Source organism: Sturnus vulgaris, chromosome 3, assembly GCF_052056855.1.
Source record: "Sturnus vulgaris isolate bStuVul1 chromosome 3, bStuVul1.hap1, whole genome shotgun sequence".
NCBI lineage: Eukaryota > Metazoa > Chordata > Aves > Passeriformes > Sturnidae > Sturnus > Sturnus vulgaris.
The window spans coordinates 79,147,674-79,166,704 of NC_142245.1; the positions used below are offsets into that span (position 1 = coordinate 79,147,674).

A 19,031-nucleotide genomic window follows, 5' to 3' on the forward strand; every position below is an offset into this window, starting at 1 on the left:
GTCAGTATATCTGGTAAAATGAATGGTTGTAGCATTGGTCATGAATGTAAAGCATTTAGGCTGGTATCTCTTCAGATTTTAATCATTATTTGTGTAAGGTAGATTTAATAACAAATTCCTGATGAGAATTGCTACAGTGGAATGAAATGTAATGTAACTGTTGCAGAAGTTACCTGAAAGGCAAATTTGTATGCAGGATATATGGAAGATGCAGAAAAGATGAAGATGGGGAAACTGTAATAATTGTAACTCTAGTCTGCATATTAAGACTTGTCCAATTAAGCCATAATCTTTCATCTTGCTCAATGAAATGGAGGCACAGAGGTGCTGTTGTCTCGTTGTTATCTGACTGTTCCCTCCCACTTTTTCTGTCTTTTTTGTTTAGGATATTGGACTAGGTAGCATTGAACGATGCAAAGGGTTCACTGCACACCTCTTGCAGATGCTTGTGAGACAGAGACGATCTCTTACTGCATTGACAGAACAGTGGATCTTACTCAGGTATTTTCTGTCTTCCAACGTTCAAATGTTGGCAAGAAGTTTTGACAGTAACCAAATGAGTTCAGGAAAGATGGAAAATAAGGTAGAAGAAAATAACAGCTTTTTCCTCTGCTTCCCTTTATTTCTCCTCTCTTCAATTAAGCCTAGATTGAAAAGATTCAAAATTATCCTATCACTGCAGCCAGTATTTTGGAATTAAAATAATTTTGTAAAATAAGAGAGGCATATATGTGAAATAATTTCTGTAGTTAATTACATAGTTAAACCATTAAACTTACAGATTGTTATATCTCTTTCATTTGGTATTGGTCTAAGTCAATTTTGTTTACATTCAAGTTGTTGGCTTCACCTGGGGCAATTAAATGATCTGGGTGGTATTTTGAGCCAAAATAAAGAAAGCATCAACAGCTTACAAAGAAAAATTCTAAAAGTTCCAGGGCATACTCGATGTTGTGTCAAAACTGTAAAAGCAAAAGTGTGTAACAATCTTTCTTACTTGATGTGACTTTTCATTGCTTGAGTCATTGGAGTCATTGCAAATGCCACCTGTGTTGAGCATATTTGTGCTCAACACTCTGTAGTCCATAAAACTTTTAGAAGTCAGGTTAGGAGCTAGTATATTTGTAGAGAGAAGGATTTCTGGACTGGAGATTAGTGGTGCAAAATTTATTCCAGCCCCTGAAAACTTGAAAAAAAACAAACCAGAAAACCCCAACTAAACAAACCCCTCAGCTTAACAGTCACAGGAATAGTAAAGCCTTAAGGACACTTATCTGCATTACTATGACTTTCATAGCAAATCAGATTTCAAGGGCTTTGTAGTATTTCATAATTCAGGGAGGGAAAAAAATCACTAATTAAAACAACTTTTTTTTTAAAAAAAAACGTATTGTTTTACCCTTTCCATGAGAAGCTGTTATCTAGATTTTTTAAAAAAAATAATTTAGTTAAAGGTAGGGCTTTAAAAAAGGAAGTCCAACATAAAATTCAGTGATTATAACTTCTCTTTCTTCTTTCTTAACTAGGAATCTCCTGAGCTGTATACAAGAGATAGATTCTAGGTTGACTGCTGAGGGAGAATACAGTGCAGCATTTCCTCCTCAAGACAGTGTTCAACAGTGGACAGACAGACTGCAGCAACTTTCCATGCAGTGTGTGATGGTTCTCCAGGAGCTGTCTTGGTTTATCCAGTGCTGCCCAAAAGAAGAGTCAGCCGGGTGCAATGACAGTGAAAGGACTGATGTCAAACCCAACATTCCTCAGAGTTCAGTGCCTGAAATGGGAAATGTTCTTGTGGGAGTACCTGACCTGATTCCCTCAGATCTAAAGCACTTGTCTCCAGTAACAGTTGAGCGATTGCCGCCTGGATGCAGGATGCGAAATAAGGATCAGTTGTGGCTGCAGGTAGCTACACAATTGACTGCAATGATGGCAAATGTGAAGGCCATGAAAGCAGAAGTGGACAGAGTAAGACAACAGTCACGTGAGACCTCCTTTTATTCCTGGTGAGTTCTGCACATGAACATCTCCTCTGTTTCGTGTTCACATAATACGTGTGAAGTAATTTTGAAAATTTTCGCCTACACATATATTAAAAAGTGGGTTCAAATACTCGTCAAATGGTTTTACGTTCATTTTTTTTGCAAAAGGCAGTGCCTGACTCCTTAAAGATTTGTGTGTCTTCTCCCACTCCTGACAAGTGAAAAGAATTTCTGTCTCAGCTTCCCACTTTGTCTTTGGTCTCTCAGGATTATATCCCCATAGCTCCTTAGCTAATAAGGTGAATTTAAAATACAAATTTAATGAAGAAATTTTCACTTTAAAAGACATTTGTAGCCTATTTAATAACAACCTTTGAATTTTCTCTCTGCTTCAAACAGTGTGAATATAAGCTTGTTGTCAAACTTTTTATTTAATAAATTCAGGATGGAGATATACTGCCTCTCCTTTATCCATGCCCAAGAAAAGTTTTAATCTTAAATTGGACTATTGGGCTGTTTGTTCTTCTTTCAGTATTATGGTATTTCTGTTGCAGGAGAGACTTTGAAGTTTGCACATCAGCTGTGAGTTGTTTGCTGGAAGTCTCAGCCCAGTTACAAAGCATAGAGTCCCTGTTTCTTCCAAATGGGCAAGACAGGGAAGCTGCAAATCAGATGGCCCTAATCAAGAGCCTAAAGTACATACAAGAAGAAGTTAATAACACATCTTCAGACTTCACAGCCTGGAGAGCACAGCTGCTTGCTTCTGTGTCCGATTGCAGTGGTATGGATAATTTTTCTCTACCTGATTTGTAATGTTGGTAAAGACATAAGAACTTATTAGTTTGGTTTTTGCTGAAGGTGGTCCCATGTTCCTTCTGATATCCAAAAACTGCATTAAATTAAAACTTGCAAAATTTAGTCCTGACTTTATTTGTGCAGTATAATTTTTTTTAACATCTGTATTAATGACGTGTCTTGTACCATAGTTGTAGGTCAGGGTTAGCAAGGAGATTTTGGTAGAACTGTGTAGTAAAAGTTGCATAGTGCTGTCATTGCCCTTGCATAAAGGAAACATAGGAACCTGTAATCTGATGTGTTTCCATGTAAAACTGCCTGTGTTAAGGTTCAAAAGGAAATCAACAGTCGGATGAAGAGTTTGTGGAGCAAGTCTCAACAAAAGTGGAAACTGTTATCCGTACTGTTCTGTATGCTGTGCAGTGTTTGGTAGAGAGAAAACAGGAAGGTGGAAAAGAGGAAGAAAAGTCTTCAGAGGAAAATGGTAAGTTTACCAATATAACTGATTGGGGAGCAGAAGAGTTTAGACGGTGCAAACCTTAAAATTTCTTAAATAGTGTATGTCAGAAGTACCAATACACAAGGAAATTGCTGTTTTAATAGAAATTGTATATTTAAGCAGAGAGGGGTGGATATTTCTAGATTGCTTGCTATAACATTTTTAGCATGTCTGACTTGATCTCCATTTTTTAAATGTGTTTGAAACAAAGAGGATGCAGCCTTCCTTGATGTGATTAAAGCTGGACATATAACTAAGCTTTTGGATGAAGATCTGTCTGCTGATTTGGAGTCTTTACATGTGCAGAAGGCAATTTTAGGTGTTTCAGAACTCCTGGACCTCCTGAAATCTTACAGGGAAGACTGCACTTCATATAAACATAAGGTAAAATTTTTCTTTTCATGAGTTTTTTGGCTTAGGAGTCTTGAGAGATTTGGAATTGTGAACTACTCTGGTGGTTAAACGTGCATTGCTTCTTCTTGCCCAGTGCCATAGAACTGTAGAAGCATGTGAGAAATTGTGGACAAATAAAGGTAATCTGTAGTGCAAAAGCCAGATGTTCCTGCAATAAGAATACAAAGCTTTAGTTTTTGTGAAAAATCTAGAAGAAGCTCCAGAAATGCTAGAAATTGTACTTAAACTCATCTGCTGATATTTCTGCTTTGAGCATCTGTTTTCAGTCACTGTCATGACCCTCTCTGAGGTGCATGTCAGTAAGTACAAATAATGACTGACAGCTGCTTTTTGTTTTAACTGTAGTTCTTCAACCAGTCCTGCTATTTGCTGGTGCGTCTAAAGCCCATGCTCTGCAAGTATTCAGACCTCATCCTGTTCTACTTCACCATTTCACTGGCATCTCACAGGAGTACTGGAAAACTGCTTTCTGTTCTAACCAGCATTTTTACAGAGCTTGCTCTAAAGGTAAGTTATTAGAGGTAACAGTGGATATATGGCAAGCATATATTTAATGTGTAAATTCTTGAGTAGAAACTAAGCTGAAAAATTACTTAATACTGAGGAAGATTTTGAGTTTCTGTTCGCCTTTGCAGGGGTTTTGTCTGCCAAAAGAATTACTTGAAGATGAAGCAGGAGAGGGAGCAACAGAGTTCCATGACTATGAGGGTGGCGGTATTGGAGAAGGGGAAGGCAAGAAGGATGTGAGCGACAAAATAGAAAGTGAAGATCAGGCAAGTGTTTGGGATTAATCTTGTTTAATTGAAGTGAAACTGAAAAAGCTCTTGAAATCCATGATGTAGATGTCTTGGGTAAAAAGAAACACGAAGTTACCTTCAGTGTCTTATTTATGTTGGCTTTTATCTTTGCATCTCAGCTTATAAATATTGTTGGGATACTTAACCTTTTAATATTTAAGCAAGATCCATTGTAATTTTTTGCTTTACCATTGATTTATAGATAGAAGACAGTTTCCAAAAAGGTCAAGAGAAGGAGAAAGAGGATCAAGATTCTAAACCAGACATTGAAGGAGAAGACAATGCAATTGAAATGTCTGAAGACTTTGAAGGAAAGATGCACGACGGAGAAAGGGAGGAAAAAGGTTTGGTTCTTCCACTATGGCAATCTTATAAGAAAAGTTATAGATCAGTCCAGTAATGGTTGATGATTTCCTATACCATGTGCATGTGTGTCTCTTTCAGCATGTATCAATTAACTGAATGGGGTGATGAAATTAAGGGTCAAACTATGATTGCTTATTTGCTTCTAAAGTTAACAAAAACATTATCTTTCTCTCTTCTGTACTAAAACACATTCTGAACTGTACACAGAAGATGAGGAAAATTCAGATGAAGAGGAGGAACTGGATAAGCAGATGGGCAATCTTGATAATGCTGAAGCTGATGAGAAATTAGATGAAAGGCTCTGGGGGGATGAAGATGATGATGATGATGAAGATGCTAGTAGTAAAACAGAAGAAACTGGACCAGGAATGGATGAGGTAATAAAGAACGGGGTGGGGGGGAAAAAAGTATCAAAGGAATTGAACTGCAACTTAATGTGACCTAGAATGGGAATTGCCTCTCCTAGCTCTTTGCATTAGAAAGGGATAATTTCAGGGAGTAAATTTTATTGAATGTTGTCTTGTTTTTTCTGTAGGAGGTGATGTCGCTGAGATGTTGAAAAATGGGTAATATAATAGAGTTTCTTTTTGATTTATTAATAGGAGGATTCAGAGCTTGTTGCAAAAGATGACAATCTGGGGACAGGAAACAAGGATAATAAAAAACAGCCTCCCAAGAATGAGGAAAAAGAGCAACAGGAAGAGGAGAGTGGAAATAAAGAGAAAATCCATGAACAAATTGATGAGGTAAAAATTGTTTGGACTATATGAACTACCTTGCTGTTAAACCACATTCTGTAGCTTATACTGTGTGTCTCTGAGAATTTGAAATGCTTTTTTTTTTATGTGAAGCACCCTGAAAACGTTAGTTCATTTCAGAGCTGAAAGTATCCATTATAATATCCATTTATTTTCTGATTCATATTCCAGAAAGGATTTTTTTGCAGTACCCTCAACTTTTAATGGCTGCCAAAACAGGCTTTACACTGAATTGATGTTTTGATGGACAAAGCTTTAAAACTCTAATTCTGTTGTGTTTAGCAACAGAAACACCTTAGTATGCAGGAGTACATTTAGCATCTCCAAGAGTGCATATTGTTTTCAGAATGCTTCAGCTAGGAAAATTGGCTTTTGAACACAAAACATGCTGGCTTTAAGTACCACCAATTTATGTAAATGCATCTGCTGAAACTGATCTTTCTGCTCTTCATGCAGGAGTATGTGTATCACTAGACATCCACTTTTAACTGATCAGAATGTAATATTGTATCCAGCACTTCTTTGTCCTAGAAAATACAGTAGTATCTTGTTTCTTATCTTTGCCTATCCTCCCACTTAGTCCATGCCTGTTAATATTTCCCCCATTCTTTTGCTGACAGCGTGAGTATGATGAGAATGAAGTAGATCCTTATCATGGCCAGCAAGAAAAGGAGCCTGAAGTTGAACCTTTGGACCTGCCTGATAATTTGAATCTGGAGAGTAATGAGAAGAGTGATGATGAGGAGGATGAAGGTACAGCAGAAAATCTCTACAGATTCCTAGAAGAAAGCCACATGGAAGTGGGGGGGGTCAATCAGATCATGAGCCCTTTCTGTCTATAGAAAGGAGAGAGATGGTGGTAGGAGTCTGTATAACCACCCAGAAGCTGCAAATTCATTTGTGTATCAATGTACCAAATGCAGACCAGACAAGAAGTCAGCATTACCTTTTCCTTTACCTCCCTTTCATGCACACTGCAGCATGCTTTCTCATGTTATTCAAGTGGTACAACCTAACTTATGCTGGAATCTCCTTATTTGATTGTCCAGTTGCTTTTGTGGTTTCGTTTTTTTTCCTATTATACTTTCAAGTATTTGTACTCTTAAAAGTCTACTGACCCTCAGGACTATTAGGTTAAAGGAAGTTAATAGGAATTCATCCTGCTGTACTGCTAGCTGGAAATCAGTTGTGATTTAAAGGAATTATCTGGCTATAGAAAAAACAGATTCTGTGTATAGAACTCAGAATCTGTTTTTTCTATAGGCTGGGCAATTTTATTCCAAATATCTGTAATATTCACTGCCTCTGTACTTCACTGAAAGTTTTATATACCTTTCTTTTTTTTTTTTTTAATCCAGAAGAAGAGAATGATTTTGAAATAGATGAGAAACCTGTGGATTTAAATGAGGCAGAGAAGACAGAAGAACAGAATGAAGAGGATACTGGTGAGACAGAAAGAGATGATCAAGATGCAAAAACAGCTGAAGAAGGCATTTCTGAAGATAAAGAGGAGAAGGAAGATGAAGGAGACAAAGATGCTCATGATCAAGAAGAAAAGGCAGAGAATACTGAGGGTGCAGAAGAAGAAGAGGAAGAGTCACAACAACCTGATGAGAAAAAAAATGAATCTGCTGAAGATAAGGGAATCCCTAATGAAGACCAAGGCCTTCAACCTCAGGTACAGTATAAATAAATGGAAGAGTGATTTTCTTTTTTTTTAATTGCCTTATACAAGATTTAGGAAATTGATGTCCTCTGTGATACTTCAAAACAGATTTGACATTTAATAGATACAACGTTAGTGAGAGTCTTCATCAAGATAACAAGAGCTATGCTTATTGAACATGTGTTTCTGCTATCTGTGTTCCTGCTGCCTCCTCGGTCTTGTGTTAGAATGAATAGAACAGATTATTTGAGTTGGAAGGGACCTACAGTGATCATCTAGTCCACTTGCCTGACCACTTCAGGGCTGGCCAAAAATATATTATTAAGCACATTGTCCAAATGCCACTTAAATACTGAGAGCTTTGGGGCATTGACCACCTCTCTAGGAAGCCTGTTCCAGTGTTTGACCCCCCCCTCAATGTGATACTAGAGTCCTAATGACCCTTCCCAAGCATCCTATCACTGGGTACCAGGGAGAAGACATCAGCACTTCTCTCTGTGTCCCTTCTTGAGGAAGTTGTCGAGAGCAGTGGGACCACTCCTCAGCCTCCTTCTCTCCAAACTAGACAAGCCCAAAATCCTTAGCCACTCTTTATAGGGCATTGCTTCCAGCCCTTGCACCACCTTTGCTGCCCTCCTCTGGACACATTCAAGGACCTTCACATCTTTTTTAATTTGTGGGGCCCAGAACTGCACACAGCACTCAGGTGAGGCTACACCAATGCTGAATGCAGTGGATTCACCACCTCTTTTGTCCAGCTGGTGTTTCTGTGTTTGATGCACTCCAGGAAAAGGATTGCCCTCTCGGCTGCCAGGGCTCAGTGCTCACTGACACAGAGCCTGCTGTGAGCCAGCATCCCCAGATCCCTTTGCAGGGCTGCTCTCCAACCATTCCTCTTTCCAGTCTATACTTAGCCCAGTACTACTCTGCCCTCAGTGCAGAATCCAGCATTTGGACCTGTTAAATTTCATCCCCTTAATCATAGTCTAGAGCCCCAATCTATCTAAATCCCTTTGTAAGGGGCCTTCTGTCCTTCAAGAGAGCCCACAGCACCTCCCAGTTTGTATCAGCAAACTTGCTAATGGAGCATTAAACTCCTGCATCCAGATCATTGATAAATACATTAAACAGGACTAGTCCTGGAGCTGAACCCTGAGGAACAGCACTGGTGACTGTCACCAGGTGAAGCCCCATTTACTACAACTCTTTGAGCCCTGGAACCCACCCAGCACACTGAATCCACTCATCCCACAGCTGGACAGCTTGTCCAGAAGGATGCTGTGAGGGACACTACCAAAAGCCTTACTAAAAATCCAGAAAAACTACATCCACTGCCTTCCCTTCATCTGCTAGGCCAGTGACCTTATCATAGAAGAGGTATCCAGTCAAATAGGCCTTTCCCTTTGTTAACCTATCCTGACTATGTCTGATAACTGTATTTGTCTTTCAGTGCCTTCCAATAACATACAGTTATCAATGTTTTTTAGAATGTTAAAATAATCTGATGTTATTTCAGGAAGAGGAGGATGAAGATAATTCAGAGACGGATGAACAAATCCCTGAGGCTGAGGAAAGAATGGAGCATGAAACACAAGGGCAGACTGGGCAAGAAAATCTGCAGAGTGACAGTGCCGTTGAGCTGGCTGGAGAGGCTTCAGAAAAAGACCAATCTAAAGAGGTAAATTATGTGGAAGTGTCTGAGTTAAAAATGCTAAATTTGTGAATATATTTTCAAGTTGAAATCAGGGAACTGCTGCCATAGTTTTTGAGAACTGTGCAAAACGTTAGTTTATACCAGTTATAAATTCACTGAAAAAAACCTTAAAAACCTGGTAGATACCCTGCATTTTACACTGCTCTAAAGGTAAGTTTAGGGTAATTGATGAACTGTAGAAGTGGCTTGTCTGCTCTCCATAAGAATTATACTTATGGCAGTTATGAGCCACTGGTCATTCTGAACAGAATGTAGCAAAGCATTGCAGTTTAACATCTGGAGTTTGTTTACAGTAGTTTCTATTTTCAGTTACACTTGAAATTTATTTTTTTTCTTTCAGGAAAGTGGAACTGGAGCTTCAAGTGCAAATCAGTCAGAAGGCCATGAATCTACACGCATGGCCCGGATGGCTTCTCAGAAGCAAAGCAGAAAAAATACACAGGTTCATCTCTTCTTTTAAATTTTTGTTTAAATATCTAAATATTAACTAGCATAAAGGCAGGACTCAGTTTCTCCTTGTTGGAACACTGTTCTCATTAGTGATGGGTTACACCTCTGTTGAAGTTCATGGTGTTAATTTGTTCCTTTTCAGAGTTTCAAGAGGAAACCTGGCCAGGCAGACAATGAGCGCTCGATGGGAGATCACAATGAACACATCCACAAGCGATTGAGAACCATGGAATCCAGCAGTGAAGCAAAGCAGGATACAACTCAGCCTAAACAAAACGCAGAGGAGGCTGATGCATTTGAACATATTAAACAAGGCTCTGAACACTATGATGCACAGACATATGGTACAGTGGTATTTCTGGGTGTTAAGAGTTGTCATTGCAGAATCAAATCCTGAAACATTCATATTTGCTGTAGCTTTCCCTGTTTGCTTTTTAAAGTTACATTTAACAATCCTTGCATTGGTTAAAGGTGCCGCACCATTTCACTACAATAAATGCTACTCTTTGGCACTCAGATTCAAACTAATAACACTTCTGAAAATACTGATTTGACTTACAAATATTGGATTTTATATTAATAAATATCTTTACAATCTATTCTGTTCAGCTAATCAGGGCAATAGCTTACTGACATAACACAGCACAGTGGAGTGAAAGATAAAATAGGGGTTTGAGCCTCAGATACCTTCTAAGTTCACTGTAATTGATGTGAAGTGGCATCAGACTGCAACATTTTTTTAAACTTGACTACTTCTCCTTCCACTTTCCTCTTGACAAGTACTGTTGTCTTTGTGCAGATGTAGCTAGCAAGGAGCAAGAGAAACCGTTTATGCCTCCTGAAGAAAAGGAAGAAGTAGACTCTGAAGATGCAGCAATGGAAACAGAAATGCAGGACGAGGATCTCAGGGCAGTAGACACTGAAGAGCTGAAGCCAGAAAAAAAGAAGTCTACTGCCACTAAACCTCCTGGTACATTAACTTAAAAAGCATTCTAAATACATGCTGATATGGATCTTTAGATGTATATGTAGGTATTTAGATTTGCATGTAGTGGATATTTTTCATAAGGCTAAATTAAATGCCTGATCCAAACTGATTCCTCTGCAGCAGTATTCTTACTTTTGCCTAATAACCAGCATTAGCCTTTGCTAAACTGATTGAGTGACAGAGGGGTTTGCTGCTTTCTTTCAAGTTAATGGTCTCTAATCTTTATCCACCACTTTGAAGAAATAAAAAGCAAACACTTCCCTGCTGTTCAACAAAGTGCCAATTCACTTAATTAATTGGCATTTAGCAGTGCATTCCAGTGTCACCACCATCAGCACCACGTAGCTCAACTGTTTTATGTATAACTAACTTCTGGCAGAAAAACAAACCAGCAAGAAGTAGAGGAGCTGGTCTGAACAACTCTGGTGAGGTAGCACCAAACTCACTTCCTTCCTTCTTAAATGGGAACAGAACTGAGCAGCTGACAGAAGTAGTTGGTAGAGAAGATAAGTCTGACTTGTCAGCCACACATGACCCGACCCCCCCCAAAAAATAGATAGATACTTGCCAATTGCAACAGAACTTGTAATTTTGATGAATCTAAGTAGATGACACCATAGCTTGGAATTTTGAAGGATTTTCTTCTTGAACAACGCAAAGCACAGCTGAAGAGGGGAGACGAGTTTTACAGGCCTACATTCTTGCCTCCCACTCCCTTGAGCTTTAATCACTTAAATCTCTTGCTAGACTCTTTATTTATGGTATAGGTGTGCATGTAATCAGTCTACTTGTTTTTCCACATGATTCGCCAACTGTATGTTCTGAAAAACTAGTCCTCAAAACATGTCCTACAATGTCATTCTTCTTCTCCTTTAGAATAATTCTTAAGAAATGAGTTGTTAAACAGTGTAGTACAGTAGAAACAGTAATAAACTCTCTAATCCATTCCTTAATTTGTAAATTGATTTTTTGATTTATAGAAAACTGTTCTGTTAAAAAATTAGAGCATAACAGATAAGCAAAGATTACCGTTTTTTAATGATGATTTTCTGACTGTTCTCAAATGACTTTATACCTCCCATTGTTCTGTCATAGAGGCTATGAGAGTCAATAAATGTACTTCATCAGTGAAATTGTCAGGTGTTAAAGGTTTGTTAACTATTACTTTGTTTGGCAAGAAGTTTACAAGACAGAAGAACAACTTGCATTAGGAAATGCATGGTTTTCTGTTCTAGTGAGTTGCAAGATGTATTCATCCCATTCCTAGAATTAAATGTCTTAAAATTTGGCACTTCTTTTAAAAGAAAATATCAGTTGAATTACAAAGCACATGAGATGCTCTGTGAAAGAGTCAAGATACAATATTGCTTCTTTTATTGTGTGGTCCATGAAGTCATTAACCAGTTCTGTGGTTGTAGGACCAGGTGATGTGGAGCCAGAGCTCCAGACTTTTGACTCGGAGGATGTCAATGACTCTGCACCAGAAAAACCACTAAAGGTGACTGAAGAGAAGCCAGAGAGAAGCAAGGACTCGACCATACACACAGCCCACCAGTTTCTGATGGACATTCCCCAGGTAGGATGCCCAGTCTGTCTTCATCTGTTTCTCCTGCTGTAGCTAAAGATTTTACTTGACCTGTGTTAATGAAACTATAAATGCAAAATAATTACGTTTTTTCAGCCAACTCCATACCTTGCTATTATTTAATGGCAGAATGAAAAGTAACACACATATACTGTCATATATGCAGCTGAAAGATGCCTTTAAAATTACTAGTTCTACCCACACTTAGCATGGAATTTTCTCACCTTTTTTTAAAAAGGTTTCGTTTTTCTAACTGTCAAGAATTGTTTTGCTCAGATGAATCTGCAGATCAAATGCTTGGGTAAAGTGGAAAGCAAGGGTCAGGATGTGTGGTGTGAAAATAACAAAAGGGTACATACAGAGTGATGAGAAAACTAGGCATCACTGACTTTAAAACAAAGAATCTGCCTTACTTAATTCATTAAAATATATTACTACTTTTTAAAAGCTGATTGCAGGTATTACAGAACCTTTTTGAGCTTTTTATGAATGTCTCAATTCAAAAAATACCATGGCTCCGTGTAACACTTCCCATTTCCCAGTGCAAACTTCTGGGGAAAAGCACATTTTATCATAAAGACCTATGGCAAAGAAGCAGTTGGTAGTGGATAACCAGTTGATAGAGTAAAAATATTTTCAATATATGGGGTTTTTTTTAGAAGGATTGATCTTTCATTCTTACAGTATGGTGTCCTAAGTTCAGCACTTGGAGGGTGCTATTTTACTGTTTGTACACATAACACAGAACAGATTGTGTGCCAGCTACACTGGGTATTTCTGTCTTAATGCCAAGTGTTGCAGCTTTTTGGAAAAAGGTTACTAAATGCAAGTGTTCTCCTGTTGTCAGAATAATTGTTGCTTTGGGCTTAGTAGGTTTTTTCCAACTGGCACACAAAATGTGAAACAGGAGAGGGAGCTCTTGCAGCACCATTTAAAGGGGAAGGGAAAGAGGCCGGCAGCTTCTCACCTTTCAGCAAAAGGAAGAAGAGAGAAATTCCCTCCACGTATGTTCTTTTTCCCTTCCTTAAATGTGCAGTAGGTGGCCAGTGAGACAGCTGCTGCTTCTTGAGGAATGAGAAGTTACTGGGACTATTGAGTCTGGAGTCATGGGCTTATTTTCCTTAGTCTGCAAGCCTGCAGATGATGTGTACCGTGTACTGCTGTTTGGCCAAACTGGGGGTTTGTAAGTGAGGGACAGAGGCTGTCACTGAAAGCACGATGAAAGTAAAAGAAGTGTCATAAAGCTTGGGTGTTCTTTAACATAATGGCTTAGCAAATAATATTTGGTGCCAGGTAAGGAGGATGATGTCATTCAGTCTTGAAGTGGTTTGAAGGAAGCTTGTAAAAAAATATAACTAAGTGAAGTATTTGATGTTTTCAAAGACACTAGTTAGGCGTAGCATTCAATAGTTTTGTCTCCATTATACTGTTGATAAATCTGGTGTTTGTCAAGAGCATTTCATTGATTTATTTGAAATTCTGTATTTTATTGTATTCAATGTCAGTATCATAGATGTTCCTAGCTTTGTTTCTATATTGATTAGATCACATATGGAGATATTTGTGGGGAGGTATTTACCCTTCACATATGTGGAAGCTACTAAAAAACATGGAGATTTAGAATCTTCATTTAGGTATTCAGGTATTTTTGTGTTTCTAATGAGAACATGCATTTACACTTTTTTTATAGTTTGCTATACTTTGTAGATCACCAGATGTGTAAACTTACTTTTCTGTCTCATAAAACTCGTAATTTCACTTCTAGCACATCATTAGAGATCCCGAAGAGCTAAGAAAGGAACTTGAAAGGCAATTGGAAGCTTGGCAGACACAACAGCCTGGAACTCCAGAGGAGGTTTGTGACTTCATTTGAATATAAAACTGTCATAAGAATCCTTCATTGCATTATTTCATCTTCTTTTACTTCTAAAACATTGAGGAATCCAAGGAGGCTGGAATCTAAATACTCAAAATCACATTGATACTGTTCTTGTTGTTATGTTTAACTTATCTTGAAAAACATACTACATTATTCTTGAAGCTGGATGTTGTTTCAGATCTTGTTTTGAATGTGGATGCAGGCTGTCATACAAGACACCCTCAGTTTTAGCTGGTTACTGCTTTCCCCTTAGTGCACTTAGGTTTGGTTTCTTTCTTCAGACAGTGCTCTCCATCTTGTTTTGTTTTTCATAATTCACTTTAATTTCTTTGTGTCATGTTGTAGGAGAAGGAGGCAGCACAGCTGTGGCAGAAGTACTTAGTACTGACAGCTCCTCTGTCACAGCAGCTTTGTGAACAGCTGCGACTCATACTGGAACCCACTCAGGCCGCCAAGTTGAAGTAAGTTGGGCCTTTCTGAGACTTCTGATTTCTTTAAACTCATGGGTTTGAGGTGCTTTAACCTCTGTAAAACTGCAGCTTTGTCATTCTTGCATTACAGTAATTATTGCTGTTTGCAAATGCCTTCAATTTCCTTGTATGGGAACATTAGGTTATTTTATGAAATGCAAACATGATATATAGTAGTAGGCACTCACCCTGAGGATATTGCCTGCTATTTTTTTTTCTCCTGTGCAACAGGTGATCAATCAATTTCACCATTTGAAGATAAGTCAAAGATTATGTTAAATGTCAAAATGTTTTACGTTGTTTATAACATTAAATGATTATTTTTTTTAAGAGATACAGACTTGTTTCAAACTGGTGGGATGTAAATTCAAGGTCTGCCTTCCATTTTAGGTACCTAAGATATAAACTTCTTTTAAAAACATTGAATATTCATCTTACATCGAAAATATGGGGGATTTTTTTATCTATAACTAAATATCAGTATTAAAACTACTAATATTGGATTTGTGTATTTAAAAAAAATATTTGTTGTATATGCTGCACAGGCCATGGATTTCCACAATGAGATATCTGCTGATAACCCCTGTCACTGTGTCTTTTTTCTCAACTTTCAGAGGAGACTACAGAACTGGGAAGAGACTGAACATGCGCAAAGTGATCCCGTACATTGCCAGTCAGTTCCGAAAAGACAAGATCTGGCTGCGAAGGACCAAGCCCAGTAAACGACAGTATCAGATTTGCCTGGCTATTGATGATTCCTCTAGTATGATTGACAATCACTCTAAACAGGTAAAATAAAACCTTGGGAGAAGTACGGAGAAACCACCTGGCATTGATGTGTATGGCAGTTGCTGACTTGTTTTATATAGGTCTGGTAATTTCTGGAAAGTGTGATCATTCCAAAGCACCTATTTTTCCAGTCCATGTGCTTAAACTCTTGTCACTGCATGCCTAAGGGATTTATTAACAAAAGATCAGTGAAAACTAGCTGAAAGGATGAGCTGTTAAGTTTGTTAGAGGTGTACATATCCACTGTAAAGTTACTTCTTGTGGCCTACAAAAGGCTGAAACTTCCTTACCTGACAATTCATTGGAACACTAAATAGCCATCCATCTTAGCCCACTTGTGAGGTTTGTTGTGACGCACACACAAAAGAGAGAGCACACACACACTTGACTTCAAGTTGGATGAACAGTAAAAGAGAACTTTATTTACGTGAGATGTCTATTTATAGACATCTAACAATGAGCACGGATTGGACAGTAATGATAAAACTTCTTGACTTCTCTGACTTTATCACCTGTCCTTCAATGTTCGCTTCCTCCAAAGAGGAATGCAAAACAACCTTCTGTTTATCAGAAGAGAGTGTGAGAAAGAGTAACATGAATATGTCAACATCAGAAGGCAAAAACCAAGACCAACACACTTGTAGGGTTTTTATTAATTAAAATGGTGTATTTTCTTCTGAACAGTTACTTATTTATTTCATTAGCCTGTCTAAAGTCGTGTTTCTAAATCAATCAGCTGAAGCCCTCAAGCAGAACTAGTGTATCTTTATTACACTGACTGTGTTACATAAGACAGGCAGAAAGATAGGCAGTCTCTTAAATTATATTTCTAGATGATGAAAAATAATTTCAGTAACATTCTTCATATTTAATACTGGGCTTTGAGTAAAACTTTGACTATGCTATTTTTGGTGCAACATTTTTCTTTAATAGCTTGCATATGAATCCCTGGCAGTTATTGGAAATGCTCTGACTCTTCTAGAAGTGGGACAGATTGCTGTGTGTAGGTGAGTTTATTTGAAATCTTGACTTTCCTTCAGTACTTCAGAGCAGAATGTAAACACCAGTTTCATGCTGTAACTTTCTCTTCTTTTCTAAAGCTTTGGAGAGACTGTTCAGCTGCTGCACCCGTTCCACGAGCAGTTCAGTGACCAGTCAGGGACACGGATATTGCGTCTTTGCAAGTTTCAGCAGAAGAAAACAAAAATAGCCCAGGTACACAAGAATGCTTTTAGGGCAACAGTTTGACCAGTCTTTTCCAGACAAGATACCAGCAGCTTCATGGTTTCATGATCACTTTGTAACACTAGTTTTTTGTCTTTGAGAGTCTGGGAGCAGGTTAGATAACAAAGAAATAAAATGGTCATAATTTTGTAATAGGAAGAGTGTTTTCTCCGTTTTTGTTCTGATGTATACCACTTTTAAGCATTCACCTTTCTCTGTATTGGGTCTTAAAAAGTATTTTTGGGTACTGTTGATGTTCTTAATTTTAATGGGGAGTATATGAGACTAGATACTTCTGTTTCAAGTTGAAGCCAAAGAAGTTCAGCCTGGAAATAGGATGTATATTTTCAATTATGCCATTAATCTCATCAGCAGTGTACTGTGTTGATTGCTTTGCTAGCACGGGAAAAAAAATAAATTCTATTTGAAGGCTCTTTGAAGATTCTTTAGTTCAAAAGTACTTAATAAATTTAAAGCAGGAGTTAGTTAATACAGGAAAATGCGAAGAACTGTATCTGTGTTAGGTGGTCAAGACTGTCTTGGCATTTAAAATAGAGAAAGGTGTTCATTAGAAATGTTTTCATTTTAAAATTTATTATTTTTATAATGAGATAACTTGAATTTCTTATTTATTTCCTCTGCAGTTTCTAGAATCATCAGCAAATATGTTTGCTGCAGCACAGCAGTTGTCTCAAAATATTAATCCGGGTGAGTTTTCTTGTGTTACTGTGCTTGTTGCCATGGCAGCAGAATGCTCACTACAGTCCCAAAGTAGGATCCTGCCAGGAAGACTCCTAGGACTGAAACACGGCTTGCATTAGGGCTTTGCTTTGTCAAAAGCAATGTTTGGTTGAAATTTAGCTCAAAACCCAAGCAACACCTTCTTCATATTTGTCAATAATTCACTAAAATTTTGTGTAAGATTTTTAAAAAGACACACCTTACCTGTCTCCCTTTACCTCCTGCTTGCAGACCGTGCTAAGGATAGACAGTGCCAGCTTGGAGCATTGTCCAGCTTCCTAAGCCCCCTGACTCTCTAGACACTTCTGCTCCTGCTTGAAAGCTTGAGTTCTCTAGGTATCCCGAAGCACACTGCTCTGAGGAGGGAATTTGCCTCCTACCTGCCTTTCACTGTCTTGCTTCTTTAGGTCATGAGGTGCTTGAATTTCTAAGAAAAGCTGGAAGGCTGCTTGCCTGTTGTCTGCCCCATAGTTAGTCTAAAAGATTGCTCTGTGATAGTTAAAAGCTTGTCATGGTAGCACATGTATTTTTTATAAATTCCTGTTGTTGAAGTACTCCAAGAACTTGAGAGTCTGGGATTTATAATCCACAGCTGCTTTGCCACAGGGTTGACGGGCTGTCATATTCTGAGGGGATGCAGCAGCAATCAGCTCCTTAGGATTAGGGAGCTGGCAAGAGGAAAGGCTGTAGGATCCATGACCTCTTTGTAAGACAAAGCCCTGTCACATTTGGGGCCTGTCTGCCCAAGTGTGTTCTGCATCCCTCTGTAACAATTAGGGCTTGCATTCCTGACTGTAATTACTGTGATTTTACGTGTAAAGGATGACAGATACATCCCTCTAAAGGTACATTCTAAGTTATATATCTGTCTCTAAGGGCAACTTGGGTCATGTAACATGTCTCCAGAAATGGCTGGTGCTGAGGAACCCAGCATGGGTGCTATGTCTGATGTTTCAGGAGGTTTACTTTAGACTAATTGAACTGCCTTAACTGTGCCTCTGAGCTTATCTTCTCATTTAGTTTCTTCCAAAAAATAACCCATTTTGGACAGTCCAGGATTGTTCCCTGATGGAAGCCAAGCCTGTAAAACTAGATACAAAGCCTACAGATGGACTCATAGGTACCTGCTTCTAGAGGCACTGATTTGAGTTCTATTTCATTGCAGCATCTGGTGCTCTCCTGAGCTAGTAGCTGGATTCTTGTCCAGTATTCAGCCAGTATTTAACCTCTAGGCATGAAAGACAAAACTTTGACCATGTCTGTTTGACTTTCATCCTTGATTATAGTACTGATGGATGGTGGGGTTGTCACCACCCCCTTTCCTCCATTATTTTCAAGGGCGTCACACATTACTTAGTTACTTTATTAACCCACTAATAACTGCAGCTTAATGTTAAGTCACAGAATTCTATTTAATCAAAGAGTTAATTTCCTTAGGAATACTCCTTTTTCCATTATACCCACAGGGCAAACAGCAAAATAGGAGTTTTTGCCTTTTAAATTCATTACTCTGAACTTACTGGAATTTCAAATGTTCTTTGTGCTCAGAAACAGCGCAGCTGCTTTTGATTGTATCTGATGGAAGAGGCCTTTTCTTGGAAGGCAAGGAACGGGTGACAGCAGCAGTTCAAGCAGCTCGGAATGCCAATATCTTTGTTATTTTCGTAGTGTTGGACAACCCTAATTCCCGGGTAAGTGAACAAGGGAGAAGTATTCAACTGCAGTGAATGAGAAACTGATACAAATCTTTTTATGTCTTTCATAGTGCCATACAGCTACCTTATCTTTTGTAGAGGTTAGAGATACTGAACCCAGTTGCAGTTTTCCATGTCTGCTACATCTGCCATTTCTTCCTACTGTGCTTCTTATCTTTTGTATTAAAAAAAAAAATATCAGCTTCCAAGCCACAGAAAG

The 19,031-nt window shown here is 38.4% G+C and overlaps 1 protein-coding gene across 1 annotated transcript in view; it reads left to right on the top strand.

Moving 5' to 3' along the window:
- The window catches only part of MDN1 (midasin AAA ATPase 1), a 93,360-nt gene that overhangs the window by 72,209 nt on the left and 2,120 nt on the right, over positions 1 to 19,031 (top strand). The window contains exons 78-101 of the mRNA XM_088162059.1: positions 386 to 501; positions 1,527 to 2,006; positions 2,537 to 2,763; positions 3,106 to 3,261; positions 3,488 to 3,660; positions 4,036 to 4,197; positions 4,326 to 4,463; positions 4,690 to 4,831; positions 5,061 to 5,230; positions 5,456 to 5,599; positions 6,232 to 6,364; positions 6,970 to 7,289; positions 8,794 to 8,955; positions 9,332 to 9,433; positions 9,584 to 9,785; positions 10,241 to 10,411; positions 11,848 to 12,005; positions 13,780 to 13,869; positions 14,239 to 14,354; positions 14,978 to 15,152; positions 16,086 to 16,159; positions 16,253 to 16,367; positions 17,021 to 17,084; positions 18,666 to 18,808. Of these exons, the coding sequence (XP_088018185.1) occupies positions 386 to 501; positions 1,527 to 2,006; positions 2,537 to 2,763; positions 3,106 to 3,261; positions 3,488 to 3,660; positions 4,036 to 4,197; positions 4,326 to 4,463; positions 4,690 to 4,831; positions 5,061 to 5,230; positions 5,456 to 5,599; positions 6,232 to 6,364; positions 6,970 to 7,289; positions 8,794 to 8,955; positions 9,332 to 9,433; positions 9,584 to 9,785; positions 10,241 to 10,411; positions 11,848 to 12,005; positions 13,780 to 13,869; positions 14,239 to 14,354; positions 14,978 to 15,152; positions 16,086 to 16,159; positions 16,253 to 16,367; positions 17,021 to 17,084; positions 18,666 to 18,808 (3,933 nt within the window). The remainder of the gene's footprint in view (positions 1 to 385; positions 502 to 1,526; positions 2,007 to 2,536; positions 2,764 to 3,105; positions 3,262 to 3,487; positions 3,661 to 4,035; positions 4,198 to 4,325; positions 4,464 to 4,689; positions 4,832 to 5,060; positions 5,231 to 5,455; positions 5,600 to 6,231; positions 6,365 to 6,969; positions 7,290 to 8,793; positions 8,956 to 9,331; positions 9,434 to 9,583; positions 9,786 to 10,240; positions 10,412 to 11,847; positions 12,006 to 13,779; positions 13,870 to 14,238; positions 14,355 to 14,977; positions 15,153 to 16,085; positions 16,160 to 16,252; positions 16,368 to 17,020; positions 17,085 to 18,665; positions 18,809 to 19,031) is intronic.